Below are 15,847 nucleotides of genomic sequence, written 5' to 3' on the forward strand. Positions count from 1 at the left end.
AGCTAGAGTGAGCTGACTCCGCCCCGTGATGTAATACCTTATGGTGGTTCCCCGGGGCAGGGGAGGGAGTCGGGGGTGGTTTTAGTGTCCAGTGTCCAGACCAGTGTCTTTTGAAGATTTCTGCCTCCTCAAAAAGAAAGACAGACAGACAGACAGGCAGTAAACCGATGTTTTACACAAAACTTTAGAGATGGTTATCTCCAAATGTTTAGTGCGAAATAAAGGTCATAATTCCCACGATGGAATTTAAGTTCGATATCAAGAAAAATTGCAATTTCTGTCCCAATCAAACTCGCCCACTTGAGGCGTATGTCGCTTCAAAACAATGTCAACTGCATGCCTGCTTTTGAGAATAGCTCGCGGCTATTTTCAATTTGAATATTAAAACGCATGAACCTAAATTTCATTTCTTGCATCTCAGATAGATCGAAGGGGTAATTGGCCTGGAAATGGCTGTGTAGATGTACAAAAGTAATGCAACTATAAATAATTTTTCGGTTGACTAACCACATCAGAGCATGTACTCGTACCTGTACAGAGGGTGTGGATTCCAACCAACCTGTCTGCAACGGCTGATGCGTTTTGAATCAGCCCAATAAAATCATTTCGTGTATCTTTTGCTTACAACTGTCCAACATCCCCACATGTTCCGCTTATGGATCTTGCTAGTGACTAGCGTAAACATTTAGATAGATCATCACATCAATGAGATCACATATGATGTTCATTGTGATCAACGCGAATCAAGATGTTCAGATTTCTTCACGTGGAAACTGAAAATAACATTTAGTTGGAGCAGAAATTGACGAATCTGTTGGCGGCAGTAGTGAGTTGCCCCACAAGACGGCTCTGTAAACGACCTTCACCCACTTTATTGCTTGGCATGATCGGATCAACAAAACTACTCAGACGTGGGTGAGTGAGTTTGTCTGCAAACACGTACATGGGAAGTTAACGACTCGTAACTTTTTGAAAACAAACCAGATGGGGCTGAAAAATCAATTTTTCGTGATGTGGAAAAATTGTTGGGCTTGGATTGATCGTTTATCAGAAGCCAGTGCATCTGTTTTTCTAAATATAGAAGGGATCGAATCTTCTCACATTAGATTCCTAAACGTTTGAATATCTTTTCAATAAGAATAATAGCGGGGCCTACCTCTGTTATGCCCCCACTATCCAAACTGAGAGATCCACCGGTATCTCCCCTCAAGTTGCATTGGATGCAATCCCATGTAGCTTTGTTCACCAGATACAAGATAATACTCCAAAACTAACACCGGCACATTGTCATGTTATTCAGAATACAAAAAATCTGACCTTAAGAAGTTTATCTGAATCTTTTGCGGGAAATTCCTGATCATTACGCTGTTACTATTGAAATTCACCTTGGGGAATCCCCAACTTGATCCGACAATCACTGAATGCTAATCACTCCCCATATACCAACGACACCAGTCAAGATCACTGCGATCGTTACTCAAAGAATCTCCAGGTAACATCAAGACCACCGTCGCTACCCACCTGAAAATTAACGACAATTTTTCGAAAAAGCGAACGTATAATGGTCAGATGATTTTTTCCGGTCTATTGTTGCAAATTGTGCTCTCAGGGAGATACGCCGACATTTTAATTGCATTTTGAAATGAATGAGGAATGAATTAGGCCCAGGGTATGTTGCAATTTTGTGTACTTAGTAATGCAATTGGGAGTGTTGAAATCGCTGTGCTGAAATGGAAGTTGAATGGTTTGAAAATCTTAGATTGCGACAGGTGCGTACTGAGGCATATGGGACCAGGTAGCTTGCAAAATATCTTGAAGTTTCATCTTCTAGAGTTTTCTTTATGTTCAAGGTCTCCATTTTGATATACAAATCCAAAGACAATTTACTTAAATTTGTCAATATTTTATTATTTAGACATCGCAGTGTGCAAAGAGAATGGTACGAAGCACAGAGAAGGCCTCTCTTAGCCCAATGCAGTCAACTGAAATGAAAATCCAATGCGTGATGCGCCCTTAGGTAAGGCATTCCCGTAGAAGGTATTCCGCGGATTTCGCTTCCTCATTACGGAGCAGGCACGTATCATCTTTTAAGGATCACAGGATAAACTTTGCAGTATGTTTGTTTGCTCCAGACAAAAAAAGTTTGGGGCACCTAGTAACGTTTAGGCTCTGTCACCTGTTCTTATGGGCAGATTGTCCTCGGTTTTTGGTAGCAGAATTAACCAGTTCTACTGATATTCCAATTATTGGCTCCGGCCCGTATTGTGGAAAGTTAAACCCTCTTTTGGTTAGGCATCCAAGATTTCATTTTCCTCACATCACACTGACCAGGCACTCAGAGTGCTTCCGCCATGGAAGTGGAGTTCCATCCGTTTCTACATTCATGGAGGATTGCCCCCCCCCTCTCGTGAGAAGCTTGCACACTTTCTCTGCTACCGTTCTGTGCCAAGTTTCCTTGGGACGACCCACTGGTCAACCATCCACTGCAGCAATGCGATTGTCACCCCTTCTTAATGTGTGACTTACCCACTGCAGCGAAAGCGCATCTAGCGCTGTAAATCTCTCGGGCAACATCCAGTTCGGTGCCACCGTCGGCAGAAACTATGCATCGTAGATATAAAAATTGATCAACACTTTCCATGCTCTGCCCGTTAATGCAGATAAGAAAAGTATGGTAACCTGCCAGACTGAGAACCTTCGTTTTGTTGGTGTTTATCTGCAGTCCAATTCCACTTGTCTCTATATCTAAATCCATTTGGCTAAGGTCCATGACCCGGTGGTAGAGCTAGCAGGTGTCATCAGCATAACCGAGGTGTTTGAGGAAAGATGTTGTAGTCCATTGAATTCCTCCAAATCCTCCGCACAAGGCTGCATGTACAACGTCACCGATAACAAAAGAAATAATATCGTTGATAAGATGAAACCCTGGTGGACTCCGCTTTCGACTTCAAAATACTCCGAGATTTTACCTCGATGCAGCACGTGACATTTTGTAATATCATATGTCGCTCTTATAATAGCTATTAGTTTCTCTGAAATACCCCTTCTACGTAGAGCACTCCAGATACACTCATTGTTCACGCTATTGAAAGCTTTCTCAAAACCTGTGAAGAGCAGGTGAAGCGAAGATCTGACGCGTATGGTGTTATGTAGTTAATACATCATCATCATCATCATCATCAACGGCGCAACAACCGGTATCCGGTCTAGGCCTGCCTTAATAAGGAACTTCAGACATCCCGGTTTTGCGCCGAGGTCCACCAATTCGATATCCCTAAAAGCTGTCTGGCGTCCTGGCCCACGCCATCGCTCCATCTTAGGCAGGGTCTGCCTCGTCTTCTTTCTCTACCATAGATATTGCCCTTGTAGACTTTCCGGGTGGGATCATCTTCATCCATACGGATTAAGTGACCCGCCCACCGTAGTTAATACAGGAGCATCCAAAGTGGAAGCCAGCCCATTCGATCAAGCTTTAGAAAAAATCTTTCATGGATTTCAGTATTATTTTAACCATTAGCTGTCCAACGGGAGCAACCACGTAAATACTCCTCTAATTGTCACATTCAAAGCGGGTCCCCTTTTTTGACATTTGTTCGATTATCCTCTTCTTCCACTCTTTCGGAAAGGTTTCAGATTCCCAAGATTTCCGTACGAATGGAAGCACCAAATCTGCAGCAACTATAAATGCAGCTATAAACAACTCAGCGGGGAGACCGTCAAGCCCAGCGGCTTTACTCTGTTTGAGTGCATTGATGGCCGAAATGCATGCAACATGTCTTCTGCTTGGAAGAATAGTCTGTATCCTCATGTTACGGTCACTAGCTACTTCATCCACATGGGGCTGAATAGGATACGGTTAGGAACCGTAGGGAAGTGTTCCTCCTACTTCTTCAGCAGCTCGTTATCGTAGATAAAAAAGACCATTGAAAGATTTGCGACCACCAGCAAGCTCCTGTAGTGTCCGCGGTTTCGAGACCGGAGCGGAATTTCATTTACCTTTTTCGGAATTAATTTGATCAAATAATGCAGTCTATAGTGTACAATTACCTTAAATTTCGCCGCATATTGCGCTTTATTGAATGCATTCGGGTGAATTGATCGTGACAGAGGGGAATGATATGTCGCATTCGTCAACGTACTGCAAATGTTGCTGGCAACATGAACTGTGACAGTTCAAGGCAATGTGAGCGACACCGGGAGCTGTTCGTCGAGGAACAGCTGATCAACGGGAGCGTACTGGAAACTTTGACTGGTGAAAAGAATTTCAGTTTCGATGATCCAAGAGAGTAGAAACGTTTGGGAGCATGTTGTCGACTGACAGAATAAAACGCGATATCGTTGATTAAGTTTGCATCGGAACCAAATCCAACCTGAATAAGAATGCAAATATTCCCAAAGTGCGATTTTTTATTTGGGGTTGATTGTGTTTTTTGCTTTCAGATCAAACTGCACACGTACTCTCAGGGGAAGGAGCAGCTTCTCCTCCGTCTCTCGGCACACTGGTCCAAGTCCCAGCGGGTAGCATAAAGCAAGCCCTGGTGTTTAAAATAACAAATATTTGCCCACCATACATGTATTGTTCTTATATTTCTTATGCCATTACCGCTGACCAAAGAGTCTGCTGTACACCTTCCCCACTTTCCACCGAATATTACATTTCCTTGCATCGAATTTCACGGGAAACTGCCATCCCTGGTTGAACAGCTACATCCTCATCTCCAAAGACCTTCGCATCCTCGCATAATGCCGCTTCTAGTTCTATCAATGGGGATTGGGGCCCTCTCTTAAAGTATACACAAATCGTAAATAGATCTCCTACTGCTTTTATGGTATTTGCCCTGTTCAGTTCCTAGGTTGGCTTGTTTGACCGTAACGTATAATTCGGAGGAAGTCAAGCGCCTTCTAAGTCCCAATGTCCCATACTAATCTTAGCTATCGAATTCCGCTGAACCTTCTGGCCGGTGACTCACGAGAGACGGTTTGTCCATTTCTGTATAAGCGTGTCATTATTATAATGGCCTAAAAGTCTAGATTGAATCTAAATAGGTCTTTAAATATTATTAAAGAACTTTATTTGACGATCGGGACTATGATCTTGATTTACCTCAAATACTCATTCTCTGAGTCAGCGGAGAGCCAACATTTGATCTACGAATAAATCTCGTTGCTCCGTCCACTCTGCCCTGTGCTATGGGTACTGCCCTACACTTACGAATCTAGATGGACGGAAAGGATATTATTCAGAGAATCTGAGCGGCAGTCTCATCTTAAGTGTTTCTGATCCACTCGAAAAGTTAAGTTTTTTTTAGGTAGCCTTCATAACATAAGCTTGATCACGTTTGTTACTTCTGCATCCTCCTGAGATATGCAGGATCCTTGTTTGATAATCTAAGTTGGTTCATGGAAGTATGGTTAAACTAGGTCATTATATTCGACAAGTCCAGTAAATCATCTGTAGAGCCAGGCCAAAAAATTGTCGTTTAAGTAACTCGATATTGTCCTCGTCATCGCGACACCTTCCTACATGGTCAAATAATACCAAATATAGTCGCTTAGGCATGGGTAAGGGATAAACACCGAAAGCCGAAAGTCTACATTCTTTGACATTGGCGTCTGTGCGACTTGCCTCTTCCAAGTAATCACTGGCAAGTGGGGTAGTCAGAAAACTGCCTTTCGGAAATGACAAGGGCCAATTTTTATTAATGTACAGTGACAAATGGCAAAAAGTGGTAGTGCTAATCCACCCGCAAATGGATACACCTCCGCAGAAAAATGTATTGATGCTAACACACAGCTTTCCTAATTAGTTCCGGAAAGTGGATAAGGTTATCGTAGCTCCCGGTAACGGGGTAAAACGGGGTGAGACTATCGAAAAAGGAAAACATCAACGGAAAATACACTTGCTTGAGACTCGGCTTTAGTATGGTCACGCATCGAGACATCTCAGAGGTCTAAAATCATCAGTCAATTTTCGAACGTCTCTTTTGTTGGTAACTGTGGTGCGGGCAGAAAAACTAATTGCACAAAACTCTCTAGCTTCATTTTACATTCTATTAAATGAGTCCCCAAGGACACTTGACGCAGAACAGTAGACGAGGAATGAGATCGTCTCGGGAAGTCGTGGATGGAGCTGAAGTGCATTTCGGGTAACCGCGATCGATGGCGCTTAGGTCTGGCTGACGCAATACACCCCACCAAGGGGTAAATGGCAACCATATATATAATTAGTATTTCTCTAAGGCTCCATTCTAAGTAGACAATTGTTTCGCGAACCTTCAAAATTTGGATATCCAATATTCGGTACCAGGTCTCCTATGCCATAACATACACGAACGTAAGCCACCATTCTACCTGATAGGTAAATCCTTCAGGTCAAAGTGCTATGAAGAGCCATTAGCGACTCTAAAGAAAGAGCTCTCCGGAACCTTTGACTGTAGTTAAACTGAAGTAAAGAGAAGATTCCCCACTAACAGGACGACGGAATTGCAGAACCTCATCAGCGTTAAGAGCAATAGGCTTCTGCCTGGCAACTGTTTCTAACACCTTCAAACCACGGGAGCTAGATTATAGGCTGGAGCTCGAAACCGCTTGACTGTCGCGTATGACTGTCAAGAATCAGGTAATCATGGAGCTGTAGCGGCCTTGCTTCCTCCTAAGAAATTAATAGTACTTTCGGAAATCAAAGTGGGAACGGATAGCTTTTCTGAAAAAGGGCTAAATCTTTAAGAGGAAGGTAGTAATCTCTGCAAACGCACGGTTTTGGTTATGTCTATATCTTTCCACCGAAAAAGTTTGTAATGGGCATAGTGTATTGAGGAAGACCACAAAATCATCCTTTTTTTCAACTTTTTCTCTCATTTCCTTGGTTTCATTGATTCACGAAATTGTATCTTTCGCACTTATCTAGGGTACGGACATATTGCTCCAAAAACCGACATGGGAAAGGTGATAACTATTTTCTATGCAATTCTCGGAATTCCACTTATGCTGCTTTGTCTATCCAACATTGGTGATGTGATGGCCAGCTCCTTCAGGTAAGCTGTCAAGTCTGGTAACATAGAAACGAAGATTTTCAAAACTCTACTAGCGTCACACTCTCCTTTTTACTAGCTTCCCACTCGATAACTTTTTTGTTGCTTCTTTCTTCCTGAAAAAGGTTCCTTTACTGGCGAGTCTGCTGTTACGTTTGTACACGGGAAACTAAACGATCACGCCGGATGCGTCAGAACCGTATGAGTATGCGTCAACCCACCCGTACAAGGTCCCAACCACCTCCGAATATGCGACGATCTATGCGTATTTCCCAAAGATCTGCCGACTCAGGATTCATTACGCGCAGTGAATATGAACAAAATTTAGTGCATTCCTTTAGCGATCCACAGCTCCGTTATACAGGACCAAGACATAGTGATCGCCAACGAAACCATCGACCACGGGACGATTTCCAGTATGATACTTATAATGAACGATCACGCGATCGCCGTGATCGCGATAGACGTTCTCCATTTCCAAGGACTTCGTCGAAATACCATGACTACGATGATATATACAATGAAAGGGATGATCGGTATAACGAACGACACGATCGAAGGCGCAACCACTATGATGATCTAGATTTCCGAAGAAATTGCAATCGAAACCCAGAGGATGACTGGGACGATCGTGATCGAGGTCGGAACCGCGATCGAAATCGCGATCGCGATCCTGGTAGATATAGGAATCAATACGAACGGCGAGCAAGTGATTATGGGCGGTCACTAGATCCTTACTATGACCCTGATGAGTCTCCTAGAAATTCCAGACGAGTCGATCGGACTCAGCGATTCAGTAATCGTGAGCGCAACCGTGAAAGACTGCGTGATCGACATACAATCGAACGAGAACGAAACCTCAATAGACCCCATCGACTCGATCCTTTAGTAGATTTCGATGGACCACCAAGTCCCCGTCGATCACAAAGCGTAAGGTCAATCCATGCTTCACCGTCGAATCGTGATTTAAATCATGAGTACGCCAAAACATTGCCAAGTGGAGGCCGATCTAGAGGTAATGGGAATCCATCGCCAAAGTCGCGTGCAAGATCGGTTGATCCTCGAGCTATGCGTCGATCAATAGAGCCCGATGAGTATGGAATTGTAGAAAATCGATATGCCATGATGACTGACAATGGAAATTTAGGGAATCACCACGGAAGACGAGCTCCAAAATACACTCGCAGCTACTCAGTGCCGCGACATCAAAGTAATTACAACGATCGCGATCAACTAGGACACTTGGATATTCCTGAAACCCCATTGGCAGGTCGGAGACGGTCAATCGATCGAGAATTCAATGATGATCTTGACGACGATTACCGGATGTTAGGTGGACGAGGCTCTGGTGGGGATGGTTTGTACTCTCAAGGAATGCAGCAACCACGACGTGGAAAACAAGGTAAATTTCTGATAAAAGGCTCTGGGTTATTTATAGTGTTTAATACTTTTTCAGTCTTACCCCCTTCCCCGAGAATCTTATCGCCGATGGGATTCGCAGTTCACCGACAGGCCAAGTATACTAAGTCTGGTCCAGAGGATGACTTCGATATATATTTAGACGAGGAGTGGGATTCATTTACGGATTTGACACCGAGAAATCGTCCAGTGCCTATCTGGCTATGCGTTTTCCTTGTTGTCGGTTACATTATAGCAGGAGCCTTCCTATTCTCAGAGTGGGAACATTGGAGTTTCCTGGACTCGGCATATTTCTGCTTTATTACATTGACAACAATAGGTAAGTCGTTTCTTGTGCTGGTAGGGTAGGTGGGCTGTACCTTAGTGCTTCATCTCTCACCTGCAAGGACATCACTACAACAACCACCAACAGTTTTCCCATATCGTGAAAACAGAACCACGAATTCAGCCCCATAACTCAATTTTTCACTTTTTGGAGATACAAGCCTCATAGACGTTCATAATCAAACCCCCGGGGGGCATAAATCAAGCAAATGTGGGGAATTAAATTATTCATGGTTTGAATTGTCTGGAGATGAAAAGGCTATACCGCCACCGGAGCCAGGGCAATTATTCATTTTAACTCATCACTCTGGCAATATTCTCGGGGCCTAGCTTTAATCGTTTGAATTTCAATTTATCTACGAGCGTAGACTCAGTTTTTCGATGGAAAATAAACTTTTCCCCGGCACAGTTCTCATGTTGATTCAATTTTGATTTCCATCCATCGTTTTCATGAATACTTAATAGTGCGAGCATTTTGTCAAAATTCGCAATGGCTAGAAGCAGACGCTGCGGGAAATGTGAAAACTGCGGTTACAACACATCGTTTTCAGCTCCAGCTTGGTGGTTTCCCTGTCGTTCGACCCCAGCTTTTATAGTCGTCCTTTGACTTCTTATGAGATCTTATGACTTTCATGTCTATTAGGAAACAGAATATCTGTAATTTCCTCCCCAAGCGTAGAAAGGATCTGCTAGATATGTTGGTACTTGGAAATAAAACGCCCACAGTGTTTTCATTTCAATCTTGACACTGGCTTTTGTTGTATGTTTCCAACGAGGGGGTAATAAATTTGTTGAGCAAAAGAAGGTCCTGGAAAAGGGAAATAGAAATGAAACGTCCTCAAATGTGTTCAGAAGCTTAACAAGTTTCAGTTAATTAAGAAAAGACTTCGCACAAGTACTCATGAATTGGAATTCTGACAAAAGGAAATTAAAGTAATTGCTAAAATAATTTTCCTTAGAAGCTACAAAGTGATAAGTGTCCTTCAGCTACGTCAACGACCCTAAGCCTGTGCTGGAACTCCACATGGAACGACATTTATCATTTCTCATCAATACGACTTGACTCGTGGCTTCAATTAATGGCAATTGTTTTCTCTTCTTTCCAGGATTCGGAGACTTCGTTCCTGCGCAAGGTGTTAAGGAGAATTCCGAAGTATCTATAGCTCTTTGTTCGTTGTATCTACTTTTCGGTATATCCTTGTTAGCTATGAGTTTTAATTTAGTTCAAGAAGAAGTTATAGCCAATGTTAAAAGCGTTGCGCGCCGTTTAGGAATTTTAAAGGAACCGGAAGTTGAAGAATGATTAGAATAAATCCTCGAAAGTACCCACCTAAGAGTGAAAGAGTAATGTCGTCACTTGAGTAATAATCGGTAAGATAAATTAAATAATGTTTGTGGTATAAAAAAGTTGTTTTTTATTTGAAGTAGATAGGTATCAGTGCCCGCTTCGAGGAGCCCAATTAGCCCTGTGGTGCGTCGTTTTGATGCCACGATCTCCTTAGACCTTGACTCTGTTATGAGAACAGAGAGGCAAAGTCCAGCCAACTCAGATCTTTAGAGCCAACCCGTAGGATTCTCGAAGGAGATCAGCTCCTCCAACCCCGACAAATCTCTCTGAGATCCCCAAAGAATGGTTTACCCAGTGTCAGTAGCCTGACTGTACCTAGAGCTGGGCAATCGCAGAGGAAGGGCCTGAGGGCCCCCCCTTCTCCGCAGCTTTGGCAATACGAATTATAGGGTATGCCGAGCCTGGCGGCATGGTCGCCTATGGACCAGTACCCCGTGTAGATCGCCGTAACCTTGAACGCATTCGCACGCGTCTGGCACAGGAGCTCTCGTGCTCTGGTTATGTTATAATCAGGCCGAGTCCTCCTCGACTTGGCACAGGCGGTAAACGTGGTGAGAGTAGATTCCGCCCCTGACAGCGAGGCACCAACTGTACCTTCCGAAGGACTCCCAAGACCAGGGCCTCGCCTGGCCAATCCGTCAACCCACTTATTCCCCTCTATGTTCCTATGCCTCGGAACCCAGAGGAGGGTGACCTTGAGTTACCGTCCAAATTGTTCAAAGCGTTTCTGCGCTGCCCCACCAGCCTGGAGGATGTCGTCGCTGAGTACAAGGCTTTAATGGCCGCTCGGCGGTCGGTCAAAATGGCTAAGTTACGGATCATGCTCCAACCATCGACAGACTTCCAGTATCGCCAGTATGTCCGCTCGAAAAACACTGGCGAAACCTAGCGGACTATACGACTCGAATAGACTGTGTGTATTGGAGAAAACCCCTGCACCGACTCCACAGATCATTTTTAATCCATCGGTGACGGATACTATGTCACAACCTTGCAACACGTCCCCGGTCTCCCACTCTGCCCTGGTTTGAAAGTGCACAGCAAATCAAGCCTGTACTATCTTTAAAAGGGCATGTAACATACGTGTTACATGATGCGTAGTCTTATAAAGTTGTCCAAAATATCATTCGCCTACATCAAGAGTTTACGTCTCCCCGCTAAAATCCTGATAACTACGGCTGGACTTCTTCGACAACTTGACATTTTTGTCGATTCTGCATAGCCTGGAAATTTGTAGAGTACCCTTCGCCGAAATAAACGACGAGGTTAGCTTTCACCCCGGGATCAGAATTTTCTCGAAGAATAGAGACTTCAACAAAATTAGGTGTATATATTTTGCGATTTTGCATGAAATTGGAGCCTTTATTTGGCATACTTAAAATGATCCGATTTTCAACAATTTGTGGCCATTTTAATGTCAATCGTATTTTGCCGTTTTTCCAGAAGCGCTCGTCCTTATTAGCAAAAAAACTTTGCCCTTCACAGATCTCTTTTAAGGCGAATTTTTCACCACCAAAATCTTTAGCCACGGATAGAAATTGGTGGTAATCACTTAGTGCCCCTGGGGTCAAACAGTGCACTACAGGATAGACTGACGCGGAATATAGCTCCCTGAAGCCACCCTATCTCTCTTTTAGGGTGAGCTGTCTGCTCTAGGATGATGTGTGGCTTTGCAGGTATCAAGCCTTTCCGTTAGTGTGTGGTGATAGCTACACCCTGTACGAGGCGACCCTACTATTAATAAAACGCTACGAATCTAGACTGGGGAGTCCAAAAACACCTCCCCCAATCCAGGGTGTCATGCGAACCGTGCTCATTGGATAGTTTACAGTCGGCGATAACTGACTGTATTCGACCGAATCCTCTCTGATACCTGGTCACTTCAGTAGAAAAGTTTGACCTTGCCATGCTACGGGAGGCTATGGCACGGCGGACACCCTAACCCCCCTACTCGTTGGAATCAAATGAGTAATATTCGTTTTGAGAATTATGGGGTCCTAAGTCCGCATCAACTTAATGCTGAACCGGACCAAATGGGGAGCAACTTACTCCCTCTTTCCTGGTCCACGAACCCCTCGCTTAGGGCTTGCACCCAAACTTTGGGCTCAATATAATTCGTAGGCATGTCGTGTTCTACGAATTATATAAAGGAGCACTCAACATCTGCGAGCCGCTACGGTCACGCTGCTCCCAGGGCAGAGGTGAGACAGCGTCTGACGATTTGCCTCTGCCCTGATAAGAAACCGTAAAGCCGCCATCGCTTGCTTTTTTCAAATGAGTAATGTTACAAAAATAAAGGAAATAAAGAGAACTACAACACAACAAGCAGGACCCCGTACCGCACATAAACTGGTTAACCAGGCGGAGGCATATCTCCGAAATACTGATAGCCATCCAAAGAGGGAGAAGTTGGGACGCCAAGCAATAGATCCAAGGTCAACATTGGTATACTGTGAGGACAACAACCCACAAAGACCACTGCTCGCAAAGCAGGGACTCGAAAAAGCACGACTGAGATAAATATATCAAACATCAGGAAGGAGACAGGTATCTGTGGCGCAGATGCTAAATGGTACTTGCATTATCTGAAGGAAGGCCTGAAACCAGGAGACGCCCTTAAGAAGGCTCAGGATGGACCTAAACCATCGGAGCCAAGAAAGCGGAGAGCAGCGGAGATTAGCCCGCTTGAAGGGAATACTTCCAAAAATCCAAACCTGAAGCCAAGAGAGGAGAAACCCCGGGTAGGTCAGGGATGAAGACAGAAATCAGGAAGCGCCTATTATCTATTCTAGTGCTGTCAAGAGCATTCGACTAGTCATACTGCCAAAAATGTTTCCCGAGCAAATACTAACTCACGAGGAGCAGGAAACTAACGAAGACCTTGTTGTCAGGCCAATGTGCAAAGGATGGACTACGAAATTTATGTTCACCGGGATACGCTTTCGAACAGGTCATATGCCGGTGAACTGTGTAGCGGAGGACACTGCAGAGTGGCTAAGGACCTAAATTCCTAAATTTCCAGGCTGGGGAGGAGCAGAACTGTCTACATGTACTGGGGATGATATACCAGGAGCACACATTGTGACAGTGTTTCTCATGGAAGCCGCAACAATAGAGACGGAAAATCTCATGGACCTCCTAATCGCTCAGAATGAAGATCTACATATGCGATTATGGGGAGTCTTAAGAAGCATGGTGGAGGGCAAGGATAGAATCTTCACAGCCGGGATAGATAACCGATCTCTGGAGGCAATCAAATGTCGGAGTTGCCATATCAACCATCGATTTGGCAACATACCTGTGAGCGCGCACAGGGTAAAAAGCGAGGAAAGACGTCTCGGAGGAGACACTGGCTGAAAAGCATACCGAGGTCCCTGAAGAACGAAGTTTCGGGAAGCAGCGACACCAATCGAAGAGGTGAGTATCTTCTTGAATTTATTCTTAGCAATAAGCTAGAAATATATAACTTAGGGAACACTCCAATATTTGTGAGCAGCACTAGACAAGGCGGTCAAAGCTCAGTATAGGTCCCAGGGCGGAACGTGAATTGGTACCCACCATGAAGCAAATAACCTGCGAATCTCCATCTCCACCTCTACGTGGTGATCGCTGGGAGTTCTTTCTTCATGAAAAACTGCAGACGGTGAAGGATGAAGCCGAGTCTCCGCGCCTAAAAACGGGACAAATTGTACCAACTGGCCGTCCAGATTGGGGGTTGGGTAGGGCTGACAACCCTCCACGGAAAACCGAAGTTACGAAGTCACGGAAAGAGCCTCGGACAGGTTGGATTTTAAAACAACGAACCTGGCAAAGATAAAGTTATAACGATTTGCGCATTTTCTCATGGAACGTGCGCTGCCTGTACAGACTGAATGCTATTCAGCAGCTAGCCGATATCCTGTTCCAATATAAGGCGTTGCAAGAGAAGCGGTGGAGGGGGACCAGTTTCCTGGAGAAGAGCCGCTCCGCAATTCGAACTTCAAGAGGAATTTTTCTATGGGCTTTCTAAACAAGACAGAGTGGAAAACCAGCGAGATGTGGCCAGGTTATGACTCCGTATTCTTCTCCACCGGACAGACAGACAATCCTTGTCTGTGGAATCACCTCGGGACTTTTCTCGGATATGTACTGTATATTTCCTATGCTCCAAGCGGAGTTACGGGCGACACTATAATCCTGTTGATGGTTGGAGCATGATCCGAACCCCAAGCGTAACGGAGTCATCCTAACCGACAGCCAAGCGATAATTAAGGCTTTATATTCTGGGCAACATCCTGCTGAATATTCTGCGGAACCCGCTTAAAATCACTCTTCTCTTGGTTCACGATTATAAAAACATAGAAAGGAATAAGTGGGTTCATAAACCAGACAGGCAAGACTCTACTCTTCAAGCCAATCGATGGACGCAATCGGTGTCCCGACTGTCAACGGTGGAATCTACTTACACTACTTAACAGCCGTCGAGGAGGATTTGGCCTTCCGATAAAAAGACTCGATTGCCAAACCTTTAGGGCCAGGCGCGTGAAAATGCGGTTATGGCCGTTTGCACGGGACACCGACTGTAGGACCCCTCACAGCCAGACTAGGAGTGCCCTATTCGCATCGCGGTATTTACGGAGAACACAGAGACACTTCCTCTGTGATTTCCCAGCTTTAGCTGAAGCCATGATTCAAACACTAAGCCAACAATTTTTCGGGCACCTTGTTCGCTCAGTGGGGGAGTTGCTATCCTCCGTAAATGCCACTATCTGGCTCTGAAGATCTGACCCGGCAGGATTCTACCGCCCTTACCCTTCCACAACAGCTATGGGCTTAGGAGCTTGTAGCTTCAAAAGGGCGCAGAAAAGCGTTAACTGGGCTCGTCGGAACCACAACTGATACCCGCAATGGAGGCAGCTTTAATGGTATTCGTTATATGAATAGTAACAAAACCTATTAACTTTACCAGTAGGATCATTGATTCTGGATAAGGGAAACACCAAAGACAATTATGTAGATATAGTGGAATCTCTGGATTTTATCGATATTTATTGATATGGTAATTTTTTAACCTCTTGTGTCTACTCAGACCAAGTTTATGACCGAAAAAGTAGTGAATCTGACCCAGATGAGCTAACGCCGCTAACGAACCAGAAAAAAGTTCTCACACTAAAAGAGCCGAACCAGAGTTTGCCATGGTTGAAAAATTGTTCTTCCATGGCTGGATGCTTCTGTCAATCCATTTATTTAATTAAGGCTCCGACAAATTTCCGCCCCTTCACTGCAAAGGATCTGGAACTCTTCACTAATGGAAATTGTCAGGAACCGTGGCATCTGGAAATCCGTAACGTCCAAAAATGTCTTCAAAAGATTTGATTGTTTAAGCTGAGGTTCTTCCCGTCGTTACTGGGATGATTTCTCTCAAGTTTGATTTAGCCTCCATGGCAGCAGGAAAAGGATGACTTTGACAGAGGTAAGCGCATACTGGTGTAAATCCTTTACCATTTGGTCTCAGATTCTTCTCATACATTCCCCAAGGTAATCCCGCAAAATTCCCATGTGAGTTTGATTGGCATGACCAATTGGTAAGTCCGGGCACGGGTACAGGGGCTTGGACAAATAGTCCACGATGAACCTTAGAGTTCCTCTGTCAAGTTGAGAATAATTTTGTTCTACAAATGTCAGAGATCTGGAAGCTGAAGGATAGGAAAGTACTCCTCGTTTATAATAGATTCGTGTGATTCCC

The 15,847-nt window shown here is 44.4% G+C and overlaps 1 protein-coding gene across 8 annotated transcripts in view; it reads left to right on the forward strand.

Moving 5' to 3' along the window:
* The window catches only part of LOC119655094, a 68,729-nt gene extending 58,548 nt beyond the window's left edge, over nt 1–10,181 (forward strand). For all 8 annotated transcript variants that reach the window (XM_038060801.1, XM_038060803.1, XM_038060800.1 and 5 more), the window contains exons 5-8: nt 6,908–7,034; nt 7,157–8,433; nt 8,488–8,769; nt 9,881–10,181. In XM_038060801.1, coding sequence (XP_037916729.1) covers nt 6,908–7,034; nt 7,157–8,433; nt 8,488–8,769; nt 9,881–10,077 — 1,883 coding nt within the window. In that variant the 3' untranslated portion in view covers nt 10,078–10,181. The remainder of the gene's footprint in view (nt 1–6,907; nt 7,035–7,156; nt 8,434–8,487; nt 8,770–9,880) is intronic.
* Nucleotides 10,182–15,847: the final 5,666 nt, after the last annotated feature.

The sequence above is a fragment of the Hermetia illucens genome, chromosome 4, assembly GCF_905115235.1.
Source record: "Hermetia illucens chromosome 4, iHerIll2.2.curated.20191125, whole genome shotgun sequence".
Classification (NCBI taxonomy): Eukaryota; Metazoa; Arthropoda; class Insecta; order Diptera; family Stratiomyidae; genus Hermetia; species Hermetia illucens.